The 19,388-nt window shown below is 45.8% G+C and overlaps 1 protein-coding gene across 3 annotated transcripts in view; it reads right to left on the bottom strand.

Moving 5' to 3' along the window:
* The window catches only part of mms22l (MMS22-like, DNA repair protein), a 152,044-nt gene that overhangs the window by 28,086 nt on the left and 104,570 nt on the right, over positions 1–19,388 (bottom strand). For 2 of the 3 annotated variants that reach the window (XM_078212634.1, XM_078212636.1), the window contains 5 exons: positions 17,999–18,189; positions 15,797–15,947; positions 9,949–10,091; positions 7,329–7,474; positions 4,193–4,352 (listed from right to left, as the gene is read on the bottom strand). In XM_078212634.1, the coding sequence (XP_078068760.1) occupies positions 4,193–4,352; positions 7,329–7,474; positions 9,949–10,091; positions 15,797–15,947; positions 17,999–18,189 (791 nt within the window). The remainder of the gene's footprint in view (positions 1–4,192; positions 4,353–7,328; positions 7,475–9,948; positions 10,092–15,796; positions 15,948–17,998; positions 18,190–19,388) is intronic. The other variant, XM_078212635.1, reaches the window with a different exon arrangement.

Raw genomic sequence — 19,388 nt, 5'->3', positions numbered from 1 at the left:
TGGGGCTCTCGCTGGCTCTCCAGCAGGCGATGTGGGGCTCTCGCTGGCTCTCCAGCAGGCGATGTAGGGCTCTCGCTGGCTCTCCAGCAGGCGATGTGGGGCTCTCGCTGGCTCTCCAGCAGGCGATGTGGGGCTCTCGCTGGCTCTCCAGCAGGCGATGTGGGGCTCTCGCTGGCTCTCCAGCAGGCGATGTGGGGCTCTCGCTGGCTCTCCAGCAGGCGATGTGGGGCTCTCGCTGGCTCTCCAGCAGGCGATGTGGGGCTCTCGCTGGCTCTCCAGCAGGCGATGTGGGGCTCTCGCTGGCTCTCCAGCAGGCGATGTGGGGCTCTCGCTGGCTCTCCAGCAGGCGATGTGGGGCTCTCGCTGGCTCTCCAGCAGGCGATGTGGGGCTCTCGCTGGCTCTCCAGCAGGCGATGTGGGGCTCTCGCTGGCTCTCCAGCAGGCGATGTGGGGCTCTCGCTGGCTCTCCAGCAGGCGATGTGGGGCTCTCGCTGGCTCTCCAGCAGGCGATGTGGGGCTCTCGCTGGCTCTCCAGCAGGCGATGTGGGGCTCTCGCTGGCTCTCCAGCAGGCGATGTGGGGCTCTCGCTGGCTCTCCAGCAGGCGATGTGGGGCTCTCGCTGGCTCTCCAGCAGGCGATGTGGGGCTCTCGCTGGCTCTCCAGCAGGCGATGTGGGGCTCTCGCTGGCTCTCCAGCAGGCGATGTGGGGCTCTCGCTGGCTCTCCAGCAGGCGATGTGGGGCTCTCGCTGGCTCTCCAGCAGGCGATGTGGGGCTCTCGCTGGCTCTCCAGCAGGCGATGTGGGGCTCTCGCTGGCTCTCCAGCAGGCGATGTGGGGCTCTCGCTGGCTCTCCAGCAGGCGATGTGGGGCTCTCGCTGGCTCTCCAGCAGGCGATGTGGGGCTCTCGCTGGCTCTCCAGCGGGCGATGTGGGGCTCTCGCTGGCTCTCCAGCGGGCGATGTGGGGCTCTCGCTGGCTCTCCAGCAGGCGATGTGGGGCTCTCGCTGGCTCTCCAGCAGGCGATTTGGGGCTCTCGCTGGCTCTCCAGCAGGCGATGTGGGGCTCTCGCTGGCTCTCCAGCAGGCGATGTGGGGCTCTCGCTGGCTCTCCAGCAGGCGATGTGGGGCTCTCGCTGGCTCTCCAGCAGGCGATGTGGGGCTCTCGCTGGCTCTCCAGCAGGCGATGTGGGGCTCTCGCTGGCTCTCCAGCAGGCGATGTGGGGCTCTCGCTGGCTCTCCAGCAGGCGATGTGGGGCTCTCGCTGGCTCTCCAGCAGGTGATGTGGGGCTCTCGCTGGCTCTCCAGCAGGCGATGTGGGACTCTCGCTGGCTCTCCAGCAGGCGATGTGGGGCTCTCGCTGGCTCTCCAGCAGGTAGCAGATACCTCTGTCATGTCAGATTCCAGCTCAATTCAAAGGTATTAGCAAAGGCACACTGTTCCTGTTAACATTATCCATAGAGGAAGGAGTTAATTTGAACCAAAACCTTTGATCTGACAAATGAGTTGTCCCCATAATATTTTTCATCCTTAAAGGTATGATTCACAGCTGATGTGACACTTATGTGCTTCACTATATCACAAATCACAGCACACACTATGGTGAAATGTGCTGCATGACCTTTTTTTACCTTCCCTATCATGTTACATTAGTTTAACTTATTCTTTTGCCGCAAGGTTACATACTGAAGTTTCCTATTCAACAGGACTAAAATCCGAGTTTAAGAGGAACATTCTAGCACTGAAAGCTTAGAATTCCCTATCACAAGGATCCTGCTTGAATTAAACTTAATCATTGTAAACAAAACACAAGAGTAAAACTACCTGTGGTAATTAGCTGAAAAAGGCTGTAAAGTTGGAGTTATCTTCCAGATGAAGAGGGGGTTAAGAGAGGACATTAACATACAGAGGGATCTGGGCGTGCAGGTCCACAGTTCCCTAAAGGTGGCAACACAGGTGGCCAAGATGACTAAGAAGGCATATGGCACGTTTGCCTTCACCAGCCGGGGCACTGAGTACACGAGTTGGGAAATCATGTTGCAGTTCTGGTCGCCATACTACCAGAAGGATGTGGAAGCTTCGGAGAGAGTGCAAAGTAGGTTCACCAGGATGTTGCCTGATCTCGAGGGTGTTGGCTATGAGGAGAGGTTGAATAAACTAGCATTGTTTTCACTGGAAAGACAGAGGCTGAGGGGAGACCTGATAGAGGTCCACTAAATGATGAGAGGCATAGACAGGGTGGATAGTCAGAGGCTTTTTCCTTGGGTGGAAGTGTCAATTACAAGGGGTCACAGGTTCAAGGTGAGATGGGGAAAGTTTCAGGGATTTGTGCGGGGCAAGTTTTTCACGCCTGGAACACACTGCCAGAGGTGGTGGTGGAAGCTGGCACATTAGCAACATTTAAGAGGCATCTGGATGGGTAGATGAATAGGGAGGGAATAGAGGGATATGGGCCGAGGACAGAAGGTTTTTAAAAAAGTTTAGTTAGGGCATCATGATCGACACAGGCTTCGAGGGCCAAAGGGCCTGTTCCTGAGCTGTACTTTCTTTTGTTCCAGGAACGAATTCACTTCAATTTCCCACTTTATTTATGCCAAGGTAACTTGAAAGGTCACCCGAATGTAATTTCTGGGTGTTCACTTCATGTTAATGCAGAGATGGTTTCTCAGTATTGTAAACAATTTCAGAGGAGTAAGTAACTGCTACAGATTGAAAGCTTGCGTAGGATTTTTCTCCCTCTCCGCGGCATGCTTCGTGGCAGCGGGAGGCAGTGCACCACTCGTTGGCGGTGGAATCTTATGGTCCTACCATTGTAAATGGGGCTTCCCGTTGAATGCACCCCTCATCGTTGGGAAACTCGTAAAATCCCGCCGATGTGATCGGCAGGAGGATTTTGGTGATGATTAAATGCATGAGATTTAGGACAGATAACAGGAAAAGTTGTTTTATACAAAGTGGATGCTGAAGCTATGAAATACATTTTCGGAGTTAGTAATTGAAGCAGAGACCATGTCCATCAACTCCTGGCTCCCCAGTGTTGCATTTGTGGGACTTCAATGATGTGCTGTGGAATCCCTCGGAGATGTTCCCACGTAAGGGTTTACCTGGCAATCGCGCAGAGTGTTACCCGCCTCTGGGAAATTGCATTGGGCTGGGAATTATCCGACAGTATCGATTTAAATCGCTAACATTGGATGGTTCTGCCAATTTTACCCGGAGAATTACACTGAAAGAGTTAGAAGGAAATACATTTCCAACTCCAGAGCAACTACTTAAAAAACCCAGACTCAGCCTCCTACACACGTCATTCCCACCTCCTCAGGGGAACCAGCACCCGAACCCCAACAACCTCCCCGACCCCCCCTCTTTGCTTTGGCCACCCAGTCTCCAACCTGATTTCCACCCCTGCTCTGCTCCAACCACCCCACCGATCCCAACTCCAGCCCAACCCCACTTCCCGTTCTGCTGCGAACCACCTCTGATCCGGCCACCTCTGTACTGAACCTCCACCCACCCATTACAGCCTGACCCTCACTCCTGTCTGCTCCGAACCCTCCTGTTGCCCCCATTCCAGCCTGACCCCTCATTCCCATCTGCTTGACGTCCTCCGCCATCCAGCCCTCTGCTCCAAATCTCCTCCATTCAGGCAGTTTGCCCCCTCCCCTCTGATCCGTCTTGCCCCCTCCGTTCCACTGCCCCGCCCCGCCCCCTCCCCCTCCTTTTCCTGGTAGACCACTTTGAAACTTACCTGCTCCCTTTAAAAATCCCTTCACAGCAGCTACTGGTGTAAATAGGGGGAGCAGCCTTAACTCTCTGCACCCCAGTTACTCAACGCCAATGCTCCTGGGGACATGCTTCGCTGCTCCTTGCTCATTCCGCCTGAGTGAAGATGGCCGGGCAAGACAGGGGTTTTGCCATTTTAGTGAGAGTAAGTTCATTCAGAGCGACAATCAGACAGAGACTGCCATTCTGAGGAGGTTACAGCCCCACGTCACCATTTAAGAAAAGATTGGACAAGTGTTTGAAGGAAAGGGTGAATAATTGGATATGAGAATGGTAGCCTATAGCACCAGGACTACTGCGTGTACGGGGGATTAAACAGCAAAATGCACCAATCAGCCGAGTGATCCAGTTCCATATTGTAATTTCGATATGATTTTATGTCACAAATTCACACTGAAAGAAGAAGACACTTACCAACGGTCCAGTACATCAACTGCAGACCATCAGGTGGTCCTTTGGAAGCTAAATATGGCTTAGTGTACTTCAGTATGTCACCTACATAATCCAGGGCCTTTGAAACCAAGGCAGACTTGTCTCCTCGAGTTTGTAACTGAGCGTAAGTCTTCCCAACTGCCTGCAAAAAAAACACGAATAAATACGTTTTACAAATGTGATCTGACTACACGTATAAAAGAATCGCTCTTTACAAAACACAGAAACACGAGATAAAAGCAATCTAATATTGCAAATTGTCACTTCCTTCAAAGGAGAATTGAGATGATGTCGTGATACCCATTATGGAAATGGTTTGAAGTATACGGTTCTGTCTCTACTGAATACCATTTGCAAAATAATTTGGCAGATCTGTGAAGTAAAAAGGGAAACACCTTCACGAACAACATCTATAATGAGACGACACACTTTTATTTTCTTCCATTTTTCTTCCCTGTGTAAGATTTTTCCCAGTAAGAGTTTTAACAACACCAGGTTAAAGTCCAACAGTTTTATTTGGTAGCAAATACCATTAGCTTTCGGAGCGCTGTTCCTTCGTCAGATAGAGTGGAAATGTGCTCTCAAACAGGGCACAGAGACACAAAAATCAAGTTACAGAATACTGATTAGAATGCGAATCCCTACAACCAACCAGATCTTAAAGATACAGACAATGTGGGTGGAGGGAGCATTAAGCACAGGTTAAAGAGATGTATATTGTCTCCAGACAGGACAGCCTGCAAGTCCAGGAGGCAAGCTGTGGGGGTTACTGATAATGTGCCATAAATCCAACATCCCGGTTTAGGCCGTCCTCAGGTGTGCGGAACTTGGCTATCAGTTTCTGCTCAGCGACTCTGCGCTGTCGTGTTTCGGGAAGGCCGCCTTGGACGTGCCGGATCATCGACACGGATGCCATCATCTCACGTGAGAACACCATCTACCAGGTACACTACTCTTGCAACTCGGCCAACGTTGTCTACCTGATACACTGCAGGAAAGGATGTCCCGAGGCATGGTACATTGGGGAAACCATGCAGACGCTATGACAACGGATGAATGAACACCGCTCGACAATCACCAGGCAAGACTGTTCTCTTCCTTTGGGAGAGCACTTCAGCAGTCACGGGCATTCAGCCTCTGATCTTCAGGTAAGCGTTCTCCAAGGCGGCCTTTATGACACACGACAGCGCAGAGTCGCTGAGCTGAAACTGATAGCCAAGTTCCGCACACATGAGGACGGCCTAAACCGGGATGTTGGATTTATGTCATATTATCAGTAACCCCCACAACTTGCCTCCTGGACTTGCAGGCTGTCCTGCCTGGATACAATACACATCTCTTTAACCTGTGCTTAATGCTCCCTCCACCCACATTGTCTGTATCTTTAAGATCTGGCTGGCTGTAGGGATTCGCATTCTAATCAGTATTCTGTAACTTGATTTTTGTGTCTCTGTGCCCTGTTTGAGAGCACATTTCCACTCCATCTGACGAAGGAGCAGCGCTCTGAAAGCTAATGGTATTTGCTACCAAATAAACCTGTTGGACTTTAACCTGGTGTTGTTAAAACTCTTACTGTGTTCACCCCAGTCCAACAGCGGCATCTCCACATTAAGATTTTTCCAGCACAATGTTCCAAAATTTGAAGCATTAATCTGCTTCTGGACTCGATGGAAGCCACTCTGCAGCAAGTAACCAACACAGGTGCTCATAAACTCTCTCTTCTTTACAGCCACTTATTAATTTCCTAAAGAGCTCTGCCCAAGACTGAAGGGAGGAATTCAATCTCATTGGTCGAGGCTGAGAAGATAATTTTTAAAAATTTCTCAAACAACTTCAAGTTTTAAGAAGGTGGGCTGGGAGTGGGTGACCAACCTACTCTCATGAGGTGGATCAGTCACTGAAATTTTTTAAGGGTGCTGTGTACCTCCATGTTAACCACATTTGTTTCCTACTTCATTGAGGTTGGCAAACTCCATCTGCCCGCATGATGACCGATCCACCCCAGCAATATTTGACCATTGCCCTTACTCCTCCGCCCCCATCCGTACTCTCAGACTCACCCACTCCCTTGCTGTTTTACCCCCTGACAGTCCTGTCAAGCCGGCTGTCTGTCAGGTGGAAAACATGTTGACAAAATGTAAAAACACACCAGCAGGGCATCTGGGAAAACCCATACACAGGGGTTCCCTTTCTAAAATCTTCCCTCCGACTCTACTCCCAAGTAAGATCCCCTTGTAAGAGTGTGTTACATTTACTGACATAGAGCAAAAAGTCACCACTGTAACTTTTACATGCTAAAATGACTGAGGGATGTAGCTGCATAGATGACGGGATCATGGCACGGTGGCACAGTGGTTAGCACTGCTGCCGCACAGCTCTAGGGATCTGGGTTTGATACCCGGCTTAGGTCACTGTCGGTGTGGAGCTTGCACGTTTCCCTGCGTTTGCGTGTATTTCCTCCAGGTGCTCTGATTTCCTCCCACAGTCCAAAGATGTGCAGGTTACGTGCATTGGCCATGCTAAATTGTCCCTTTGTGTTCGGGGATACGTAGGTTAGAGGGTATTACCGGGGTAAATATGTGGGGTTACAGGGAGAAGGCCTAGGTGGGATTGTTGTCGTTGCAGACTCGATGGGCCGAATGGCCTCCCTCTGCACTGTACGGTTTCTATGATTCTATGATCATAACTCCACATTTTATTTATTTAACCTTTATTTAGCCAGGTGAGTCAATCGAGAGCCACTTCACATTTACAATAATGATTAAGGTGCTGCACATAAAGGGCATGATTTATATACAGTGTGCTTAACATTATCTGTCTCGGCCTTCGCTTCTCGGCCTTTTGGCTAAGATGAAGTGTCAGAGCAAGCTCTAAATCAGGTGCACTTGTCAGCTTGGATCTTGTATGTATCTCTTGTGGGGACCATGAATTGGATGTGGTTTGAATTTGAATTGGTTTTTGGAGCAAGCAAGGAGATGGATTGGGGTCTGCCCGGTCCGCTCTGCATTGGCTTTGTAACTTTAAGAATGGAGTAAAAATTTAAAAAGAATAAAGCACAGGGACAACCCGTGTGAGGAAATTATTTTATTGCCCACCTCGGTTTCTCAACAGACATTACCTTAATGAATATGAAGACAGCAGTCTTGGGTTCCACCTTTACTGTTGACTGGTCAAGTTGAGCTTGGAGGAGTAGGCTTTCCACTTCTGGCAGCTTAAACACGATCTTGGTTAGCCCTGCCAACTGCTCCGTGTTTACCCTTCCTACTGGTGAATGGAAAAGAGCAGATTATCATTCCGACATAATAATTAAGAACGGTTTGTATGGAATTAAATGCGACTGACAAAGTCAACCATAAAACCGTAGAAAAGCTCTGGTGCAGAAAGAGGCCATTCAGCCCATCAGATCTGCACCAGAGGGGAAGAAAGGAGGAAAAAGAAACTAGCCGCTCATTTTAATCCCACTTTCCAGCACCTGCTCCATAGCCTTGTGGGTTACAGCTCTTCAGATGCAGGCCCAGGTACCCTGTAAACGAGTTGAACATTTTAGTCTCAACCAACAATTCTGAGCAGTGAATTCCGGACGCCCACCACCCTCTGGGTGAAAATGTTTTTCCTCATGTCCCCTCTGATCCTTCAGCCTGGTAATTGATCTTTCAGCTAGGGGAAGCAGTTTTTCCTGTCTACCCTACCTCGACTCCTCATAATTCTGTACACCTCAATTAGGTTACCGCTTAGCCTCCTCTGTTCTAAGGAAAACAACCCTCGCCTATCCAACCTTTTCCCATAGCTGCAATTTCCTGACAGCATCCTTGTAAATCTCCTCTGTACCCTCTCCAGAGCCATTATGTCCTTCCTGTTATATGGTGACCAGAACAGTACACAAAATTCCAGCTGTGGCCTAGTCAGTATTTTGTACGGTTTCATCATTACATCCCTGTTTTTTTATTCAATACCTTACCGAACAGAAGACAGCCTTCCATATGCTTTCTTTACCACCTTATCCACCTGTCCTGCCACCTTCAGGGACCTGTGGACATGCGCTCCAAGGTCCCTCACTTAATCTACCCCTCTCAACATCCTCCCATTTATTGAGTATTTCCTTGCTTTGTTTAGCCTCCCCAAAAGCATCATCTTATACTTTTCCATAGCTAACAATTTCAAGCCAATGATTTCTTTATTGACATAATTTTCATAGATTAGTAAAATTCAATCAGCAATATGGTACCTTGACACATTTACAAATCCACTGCCCTAGGCGTCGGCACTGTGAGTCTAAGGCTGACTAAATGAACGACTGACTGTGAGATTTGGAAAGTATTAAAAGGAACTACCTGTCACGATAAAAATCACAACATCAGTGACTTTTGTGAGCAGTCCTAACCTTACAATTTACCTCCTCCTCCATCGAAAAAATAATCAATTTCATTGATCTGAAACTGATCTCTCTTGAATGTTGGAACTTTGGCTTGAACCAGTGCGACTATACGATCATGTTTCGCATCGAGCCTGCAATGACTGATGAAATGTCAGTTGGAAAAAAATTGTCCATCAAGCTCCTGAAGACACTGGCTGAAATTTTCCAGCCGTTCATGCCCTGCCGCCTCTGCAAGCGAGGATGGAGAATTTGGCGCCCAGCCAAATCTCTGTTCACTGCAGGGGGGCCAGGAAATCCCGCCGGCGAGAACGGCTGGAAAATTCCACACACAGGCTTTAATTTAAAAGACAGCATGCGTAAATCACAGTCATTTCTTCAATTAAAATTGCCTCAGGTAAGTCACAGGTATAATGTGCAACTTCTTTCCTTAAGAGCTAGGAGAGAAAGTTAAAAATAGTGCTGGAAGATTAGGGAAGACATTTATGGTTTTCAATTTTAATCAACTGAACAGTTCCTTGGTGTCAGTTTGGCAGCTTGTATTGGATTCTACCATCTTATTCCACCACTGTTGGTTGCCTTGCTTCTGTAGGGGAAGAGAGCAGCAGAGCTTGGTGATCTAAGTTACTAAAAGATAATGCTCGGGATGGGCAGATAACTGGTGGAAGCAAAACAGATGTGAATGACTTCAATAGAAAAGAGTACGACGCTGGCTGAATATTAGCTGGCCGATTCGTTACTGCCATGTTCTGCAGGCTACAGGGTCTATCTCATTTGTGAACACGTATGCCATATTAATAAAGGATAATAACTTTCTGGGTTTTCAGCAAGATGTATTGTGTTATAAAATGGATGCAAATACAAATACATTGTAGCTAACTTGGTGAATCTTTACCTCCTGCAGCATCGGGAACTGTAAAAGCTTCCAAACACATTAATTTTACTTTGGAACTTTACTAGCCAGTGGCAACATAGTGAAACATGTTTTGGGCGGGACGGTGGCACAGTGGTTAGCACTGCTGCCTCACAGCGCCAGGGACCCGGATTCGTTTCCCGGCTTGGGTCACTGTCTGTGTGGAGTTTGCACATTCTCCCCATGTCTGCGTGGGTTTCCTCCGGGTGCTCCGGTTTGCTCCCACATTCTGAAAGACGTGCTGGTTAGGTGCATTGACCCGAACAGGCGCCGGAATGTGGCGACTAGGGGAATTTCACAGTAACCTCATTGCAATGTTAATGTAAGCCTTACTTGTGACTAATAAATAAACTTTACTTTAAGTAAATTCGCTCCTCGGTTAAGGTAACAATTTTTCCTATTAACATTCCCCTATCTTTAAGCAACTCAAATGATTCCATGTTTATTTCTTACCAGTTCTATGGGTGGAGTCCAGTTTCTCTATAACGCCAACAGGCTGGTTCATATGCTGTTGCAAAACACAGCGAAACCAAGAATGAACTGAAGAAGTTTGGTATGAGCTGCATCCTTGACTCGTCAGAGCATCCACTACAGAACTGAGGAGGAAGAAAATCAAGGAACAGTTGGACATCTACAATGTATTGGTCCCTTCATAATGTTTCAGAAATTGCTTTGGACAGAAATGAAGCTCAGTTATAAAATCCAAATACTGTGCTGTATATCTGCATTCTGGAGAATAGGTTTGAAGACCCATGCGAGCCATAAAATGCAGTTTTAAATCATCATTTGATGGTTTACAGGTCTTATCAACAGATTACCAAAACTTAGAAGCATTGTAAACGGTGAGGACAGTGAAGAACAGGGACAAGATGGTGGAATGGGCAGACTGGTGACAGATGAGGTAACACATTTTGGTAGGAAGAAGATGAAGCGGCACTATGAAACAAAGGGCACTACTCTAAAGGCAGTGGAGGAGCAGAGGGACATGGGTATATATGTACATAAGTCATTAAAGGTGGCAGTCCCTCAACTGCAGGTTGAGAGAGCAGTTAAAGCATACAGTCTCCGAGGCTTTATTAATAGGAGCATAGAGTACAAAAAGCAGAGGTTATGTTGAGCTTGTATAAGACTCTAGTTAGACCTCGGCTGGAGTTCTGGGCACCGCATTTTAGCAACAACGTGAAGGCATTGGATAAAGTGCAGAAAAGATTTACGAGAATGATTCCAGGGATGAGAAACTTCAGTTATGAAGATCGATTGGAGAGGTTGCAGAAAAGAAGGCAGAGAATAGAAAGTGTTCAAAATCATGAGGGGCCTGGACAGGGTAGATAGGGAAAACTGTTCCCATTTGTAGAAGGATCAAGAACCAGAGGGCACATATTTAAGGTAACTTGTAAAAGAAGCTAAACTGATGTGAGAAAAAGCATTTTCACACAGCGTATGGTTAGGGACTGGCACGTACTGTCTGAGAGTGTGGCGGAGGCAGGTTCAATCGAAGCATTCAAGAGGGAATAAGATGATTATTTGAAAACAAACAATCTTCAGGATTATGGGGAGGAAGACAGGAGAATGGAATTCGTGAAATGGTCATTCAGTGAGCCAACGTAGACATGATGGGCCGAATGGCCTCCTTCAGTGCTATAACAATTCTGTGATTAGAAACAAAATCCCATGTTAATTTTTCAAATGCTGAGGTACAATTTCAGAGCAATCTTTTGTTTTTAAAAGTTATAGATGTAGATGTTTTAAAAAAAAGTATGTTTCAAGACAACCAAATGAGAAGAATTTTGTTTAAAGATTTAGTTTTGCAAATTTTAAAAGAAAGGGAATGGGTGCATTTTGATAGCAACTCCAAGGCAACCAGCTGAGATCCTGCGTGCTTCCAAGAGCAACACAACTGAAAGCTGTAATCAATGTCATGAACTACAAAAGCAAAATAAAGGCATCAGTATGACAAGACTAGATGTTGAATGGTCTGGGCTCGAACAGAATTATTTGATACATCACACAGTGTGAGGTAGTTGTGCAATTTTGGTTGTTTCAAGTGATTAGGATGTTGCGATCACCATGGCGATTTGCCGAAGAGAAAAGGACATTCTGACTTTGGATTCTGTACACTTGTCAAACTGGACTTTAGAATGAGTTTCAATTCTTACAAAAATAATGTTTTATTGATTACTTGCACATTCTTATAACAACCTGCACTCACACGGTACTTTTAATATAAAACAGGCCCCAAGGTGTTTCCAAGACTGAAAAAAAAAGAACAGATACCGAACCTTCGTGGGTAAATTAGAACAAGTGACCCTTAAGGACAAAGTAGAGAAACGGAGTGTGTCGGAGAGAGAGAGAGGTCCAGGGACTGGCCCCGAGCCTGCTGAATGTTTATCCATTCCATTGATGGAGAAATGGAAAATGGGTAGGGCGGAGAGACATCAAATGCCAGGAGGCAGCAGGGTCCCGAGAGGAACGTGAGGCTGGAGAAACTTACAAAGAGGCAACACCACTGAAAGGAAGAGGAAACAAGCATCTGGATTTGAAGAGAATTTAGTAAGGATGTCAAGGCTATGGGGAGGGTGCAGAGGAATTTTACTTGAACTCTACAATAAGGATGAGGGACTTCAGTTATGTGGAGAAGCTAGAGAAACTGGGACTGTTCTCCTTGGAGCAGGGGAGCTTGTGAGATTTAATAGGAGTATTGAATTTTCTGAAAAGTTTTGCAGCGGAAGTGAGAAACTGTATCCACTGGAATGAGAGTGAGTAACCAGAGGACACAGATTGGCAAAAGAACGAGACAGAGGGGGAATGAGGAGACATTTTTCGAACACTGAGTTGTTATGATCTGAAGTGCACTGCCTGAATGGGTGGTGGAAGCAGATTCAATAGTAACTTTCAAAAGAGAATTGGTTATTTGCAGTGCTACAGAATGAGGTGAATTGAGAAGCTCTATCAAAGGCACAATGGACTAATTGGCCACCGTCTGTATTGTATGATTATAGTAAGAAGTTTAACAACACCAGGTTAAAGTCCAACAGGTTTATTTGGTAGCAAAAGCCACACAAGCTTTCGAGGCTCTGAGCCCCTTCTTCAGGTGAAGAAGGGGCTCAGAGCCTCGAAAGCTTGTGTGGCTTTTGCTACCAAATAAACCTGTTGGACTTTAACCTGGTGTTGTTAAACTTCTTACTGTGTTTACCCCAGTCCAACGCCGGCATCTCCACATCATGACTACCATTGTATGATTATAAGCAGCTTTACAATTGTTACATTTGACGCTTCTATCTTTCAGTTTTAGTCTGGTGTTTGATACTTTGTCAATATTGTGATATATTGCTATAGTAAATTTGCCATATGTGCTTTTGCGGGGAAAAGCCCACACTTTGTGTTGGGATGATAGTTCTTTTAAGAACTTGGTTTCTCTGGGATATTATTTGTGGTACTATTTCAAGAAAATGGTCATGTGACCAGATCGCCTATGAGATGAATAATAGATAACCAAAAGGTCAATATAAGTTAATTATAGAGCTGTGATTTGGACCCCCGCGCCTCCCCCCTCCCACCGATCTCAAGCACCGAGCCTTCAGACGCTCGGCACTTACCTCCTCACTAGCTGCAGCCCCCAAATCGGACTTTTGTAGAGCATGTCTGTTTTGCGCCGATTCTGGATGGACGAATGTGGCGGTAAAGGGAGAAGTGCCAGTAATGTCGGGCGTGCAGCCCATTAAGTAAATTTAAATGGATGCAAATACATTTACATGGCCGGCGCGGTCCCGATCGCGGCTATTTTTGGGCCTTGGTAAAGGGGGAACTGGTGTGGAGGTGGGCGCGGATCGTGCTGCTCGCCTCACGCCCGGCTTTACCAAGTTTTCGCACCCGAAAATGGGCGCAACGCGATGGTAAAATTGGGCCCTAAGTGTCATCTGCATGTCACACAGTGAATGACAAAGTTAGCTTATTACTCTGCTTACAGAGCAGGTCTATCTAATTGTCATTTGCTCTGGTTATTTTCTCTCATTGAGCTGTAAACTGCACACACCAGTTCTAAGCTACAACTATTACCTGGATGATTCAGCATCCATTTATACCGCCTCAAGCAGTTTCAGTCTGCCCAGCTGTTTTAGTTACCAAATCTCCGGTTCAGATTTTGTTTCCTGAGAAATGGGGAAGGTCAGTTTCCTTTCAATGTTTCCCTTTTCTGGTCCCATTTTCAGTTTCTGTTTCCAGTCAGGTTGTACAATATTTCAGTTTGTACACAGTTCTATCTCTTTCATTCTGACCTTTTAGGAATAATAATCTCCCAGCTTGTTTACGTTACATTCACATCAGGTGTTTACCAGTTTTAAATTAGGTCTTCCTCCCAGCTCTTTATAGTTAAACTTTAATGCCCAAAACCAAAAGTTGTATACTAAAACACATGACCATAAACTAGATATTTGCAACAACATATAGTGTGGAAGGGCAGATAGCAAATATTGACAGACTGGTGTGGACTCCTTGCCCTGAAACTCTGGATAGAATGGTTCTTATTCCTATTGTTATTTAATTAAAGACGCATTAAATAATCACTGTTCTTCATAAAATCAAGTTTTATTTTTGATTTAATGGTTGAGCTAGCGATGAGCTTCCGACCTCATATCTGCATCATCACAAAAATGGCCTAATTTTACATCTCTAACATCACCCAACTCTACCCCTGCCTCAGCTCCTCTGCTGCTGAAACCCTCATTCACACTTTTGTCACCTCTCCACTTGACTATTCCAAATATTCCCGGCTAGCCTCTCACACACAGCCCTCTGTAAACTTAAGCTTCTCCCGAACTCTGCTGCCTGTGTCTTCGATTGGATTAAGCTCCATTCACCTATCACTCCTGTACTCTCTGGTCTACATGGCTCCTGGTCAGGCCACAGCTCAATCTCTTCCAGTTGCGTAGTTTTCCGAGATGCCTGCTATGCTCATCTAATTCTGACCTTTCCAGCATCGATGTGGAGATGCTGGCATTGGACTGGGGTAAGCACAGTAAGAAGTCTCACAACACCAGGTTAAAGTCCAACAGGTTTATTTGGTAGCACAAGCTTTCGGAGCGTCGCACCTTTTTCAGGTGAGAAGAAGCCTGAAGAAGGAGTGACACTCCAAAAGCTTGTGCTACCAAATAAACCTGTTGGACTTTAACCTAGTGTTGTGAGACTTCTTGCTATGCTTTCCAGCATCCCCAGTGTTAATTTTTTCTTTATTCATTCAATGGGATATAGGTGTCACAGGCCGGCCAGCATTTATTGCCCATCCCTAATTGCTTGAGGGCTATTGAGAGCCAACCACATTGCTGTGGCTCTGGAGTCACATGTAGGCCAGACCAGGTAAGGATGGCAGATTTCCTTCCCTAAAGGGCATTAGTGAACTGGACGGGGTTTCCTGACAATTGACAATAGTTTCATGGTTATCAGTAGATTCTTAAATCCAGATTTTTTTTTTATTGAATTCAATTCCATCATCTGCTGTGACGGGATTCGAACCTGGGTCCTCAGAACATTAGCTGAGTTTCTGGATTTATGGTCTAGTGATAATACCACTCGGCCATCACCTCGCCTAAAACATCAGTGGTGGCTGTGCCTTAATATGTCTAGGACCTAAGCTCTGGAATTCCCATTCAAAAACCCTCCACCTCTCTGTCCTTTAAGGTACTCTTATCCACGTAACAAGTAGTTAGCTATTGGCCACAAAATCACCTCGTGAGGTTCTGTGTCAAATTTTGCTTCAGAGAGCTTTTGTGATGCATCTAGAGACTTTTATGATGTTAAAGCCACAACATATAATAAGTGTTGTAGTTGTTCATAGGATTATCCCCGTAATGAAGAATACCGAAATGGAACTTGAACACCAAAAGTAAAATAAAGGAAAATCTCAGCAGGTTTGGCAGCATCTGGAAGGAGAGAAAAGAGCTGACGTTTCGAGGCAAAGGGTCGTCTGGACTTGAAACGTCAGCTCTTTTCTCTCCTTACAGATGCTGTCAGACCTGCTGAGATTTTCCAGCATTTCCTCTTTTGGTTTCAGATTCCAGCATCCGCAGTAATTTGCTTTTAAAACTAAAATGTAGTTGTGGTTAAAGCTTCCAGAACATCTCGCGGCAAATCCTTGGCCACTTTATGTATTTAAACAGTGCTATCTGAAGTTTCAGGCTCTGGATCCTGTCTTGGACTCTGATTGTGAAAATAAGGAGTTGCCTTGCAGCTGGAGGTTGCAATTTTGACAAGCCCAGGACCATTCCCGGAGTCCGAACCACGAGAAACAAAAATCAAAATGTTATACCTGTTTTCAATTAGATGGCTGAGGTATCTACAGACTAGCTGAGGGTGTACCATGTCATCCCAGCCAAATAACTGCACCATGGTTATGAGAGGCTGCGGCTGGAGGTCTGATGTTGCTGTGCTAGGCAAATCCATTGCCAGAAGCGTAAAACCTGGAATACATAATGCATTTTGTTTTATTAAAAATCTCATTAATATCTATTCACGTAAGAGACATTGCCTACACACTATGGTTAGGGTTCAGCTTTCACATCCTATACTGGCAAATGCTTGTGTCACAGCTCCAGCCCTTTAAATTCATGGAATCACTACACTGCAGAAGAGACCATTCGGTCCATCAAGTTTGCACTGACTCTCTGACACAGCATTTTACCCAGGCCCTCTCCCCCTCCTTATCCCCGTAATCCCGCACAGGTCCCATGACTAATCCCCCTAACCTACACTTGAGATACTAAGGGGCAATTTAGCATAGCCAATACTCTCCAAGACAAAACAACCAGCCCACTCTGTACTGCACATGTGATAACCGCATCCTGTGCCAGACTCCCAGACTACACCAGACCTGACCCTACCCACCCATGTTGCCCCTATATCACCACCCACGTGACCTCCCCCCCCCCAACCCCTCCCTCCCACCCTTCAAGGCTGGTTCTGCACTTTCACATTATTTCCCCTCGAAAGTCTCTACAGCCTCCTTGCGCAAATCCTAGTTTCAGCACTGTGATATAAAGTCCAAAAACTCAGCTAATGTTCTGGGGACCCAGGTTTGAATCCCGCCACGGCAGATGATGGAATTTGACTTCAATAAAAACTATCTGGAATTACGAATCTACCGATGACCATGGCCATTGTTGGAAAAATGCATGTGGTTCACTAATGTCCTTTAGGAAAGGAAACCTGCCGTCCTTACCTGGTCTGGCCTACATGTGACTCTAGAGCCACAGCAATGTGGTTGACTCTCAACTGCCCTCCAAGGGCAAATAGGGATGGACAATAAATGCTGGACAGCCAGCAACACCCATCCAATGGGGTATGTTAAACTGTGAAATGTTATGAACTGGCGGGAGGGGGGTGGTGAAGGTGCTATCTGCTCTGCCCACTGGCTACTAACCAGATTCCTTGACTAACTAGATTAACATTTTGTCAAGGAAACTTTGCACACACTGAAAATAATCAATAACTTGGAGTTATAACAATGGAGAAATTGCATCAGTCCTTCAGATTGAGTTTGACTTGAGCGATAATTGCCATCCATAGAGTCATAGAGGTTTACAACACGGAAACAGGCTCTTTGGCCCAACTTGTCCATGCTGCCCTGTTTTTACCACTAAGCTAATCCCAATTGCCCACATTTGGCCCATATCTCTCTATATCCATCTCACCCATGTAACTGTCTGAATGCTTTTTAAAAGACAAAATTTTACCCGCCTCTACTACTGCCTCTTGCAGCTCATTCCAGACACTCACCACCCTGTGTGTGAAAAAATTGCCCCTCTGGACACTTTTGTATCTCTCCCCTCTCACCTTAAACCTATGCCCTCTAGTTTTAGACTCCCCTACCTTTGGGAAAAGATATTGACTATCTAGCTGATCTGTGCCCCTCATTATTTTATAGACCTCTATAAGATCACCCCTCAGCCTCCTATGCTCCAGGGAAAAAAGTCCCTGTCTATCCAGCCTCTCCTTATAACTCAAACCATCAAGTCCCGGTCGCATCCTAGTAAATCTTTTCTGCACTCTTTCTAGTTTAATAATATCCTTTGTCTCATAGGGTGACCAGAACTGTACACAGCATTCAAAAACATAGTGCTTTTATAATCATTCGCATATGAATTATATTTACAACATAACATAATTGGATCTCATGTTAAAGAGGATTTGTTGTATTTTTTGCAGACTAACAAACATGTGTGTGCAGGTCAAGCTAAGTATCACACCCAGAGCAGAAGGTTCACAACTGACACTATTCCAAGTCAATCTAATCAATTATTTACAGTGACAGAAAAGTTCTTGTCCCCTCGTTACAGAAGTTGTGTTTGCAGGTACAATGTGGACAGTACAATGAACACAGCTGAGGCCCAAACTGGGAGGATTTCCTCCAGGAAACTGCTGCCATTGGTGCGTCCTCTGTTGCAGAGTGCTGGGCAGGGACAGGAATCCTTCGGTGCGGGCAGCCGAGAACTGAAAGGAGGATCTCACTGACCTGCAGCGATGTCGGCTATCTGTGAAGAGGGAGTCTGCGACAGTCTTTGGCTCTTCACAAAAGGGAAAAAGTTCCTCCAGAGAGCGCTGGCGATCGCTAGGTGGCGCTCTTTGGCAACTAATGGGACAGGTAGGCTGTGTGAAGGCACACCAGGCTGCTGGAGGAGTTGGACTGAGCGCTTGTGCATACTCCTGGAGACATGAACGGGGAAAAAAAAGATGTTGAAACCTGCATAGGAGTGCAAAGTTTGCATTGTAATTTCACCTTCAACAATTGATGGGGAGTCCATGATTTGTTTTTTTAAAAAATGCACATTTTATTTTCCCCAACATTCTACCTCATTTTTACTCGTCAGCTTTCCCCTGGTTTTCATTGACCAGGGCTTTGCTTGCAAATCCTCTGTTCCTTTAAGGTTCATTGTTCCATTTCCCTCCTCGAATCGCGTTATCAGCTGCAATCAAGAACTGATCCACTGAGGAGAAGCAGCAGCCCCTGCTGTGAAGGCAAGAGGCAGTGACAAAAGGCAGTCGAGTCTAGCCTAGAGGACGACACTCAGAAAGTAATCGTCAAACTTTCAGGTGGTGGACAAACGAGAATAGCAGAGATTGTAAAATTGAACTCAAAGGGATAAGTGATGACGTTCAAGCAGTTACTTTGAATGCTGTTTGAAATATGCTGTTAAATGAATACAATTTGAAATAAAACAGCTTCTAGAGGCACCAACTGTATAAATTTCAGTTAGCTGAATACTTTGCAATCAGATTTCACAGGACGTCTCTATATTAAGATTTTATTTTAAACCGTTGTGTATTCCGAGTGCACTAATGAACCCCCATTAAAATATATACTAAGATGTAACCACATTAAAAGTTGCATCTCACAGCAAACCTACCTACAAAGCCCCTTTGGGTCTATGTTTAAGTGACTGAGAGTTTCCTATTACATGCTCAACTCTGAATCATTTATTGCTGGGAGAGTTGCTTAAATGCTCACTCTCTAAACAAGAAATTAAGACAGATTTTACCTTATAACCGTACCGTGATCTTGAATTTAGAGACAGTTGTCATGCTTCCAAAAAGCACTCACATTGTCTGTACCTTTAAAACTTGATTAGATGTAAAGACTCACATTCCAATCATTATTCATGTAAATTGAGTTTGTGTTTTTGTGCCCTGTTTGTGATCAGAACTCCCACCCACCTGACGAAGGGACAGCCTGTTCCGAAAGCTAGTGGCTTTTGCTACCAAATAAACCTGTTGGACTTTAACCTGGTGTTGTTAGACTTCTTACTCCAAAAAGTACACCATAACATTAAAAACTGAAACAAATTTGTTCATGGAGTAGACATTGTGACTCTATTTCATTGTGGAGACTTGCGTCTCGTCACGGC

Source organism: Mustelus asterias, chromosome 5 (assembly GCF_964213995.1).
Source record: "Mustelus asterias chromosome 5, sMusAst1.hap1.1, whole genome shotgun sequence".
NCBI lineage: Eukaryota > Metazoa > Chordata > Chondrichthyes > Carcharhiniformes > Triakidae > Mustelus > Mustelus asterias.
This window is presented reverse-complemented; position numbering and strand designations above follow the sequence as displayed.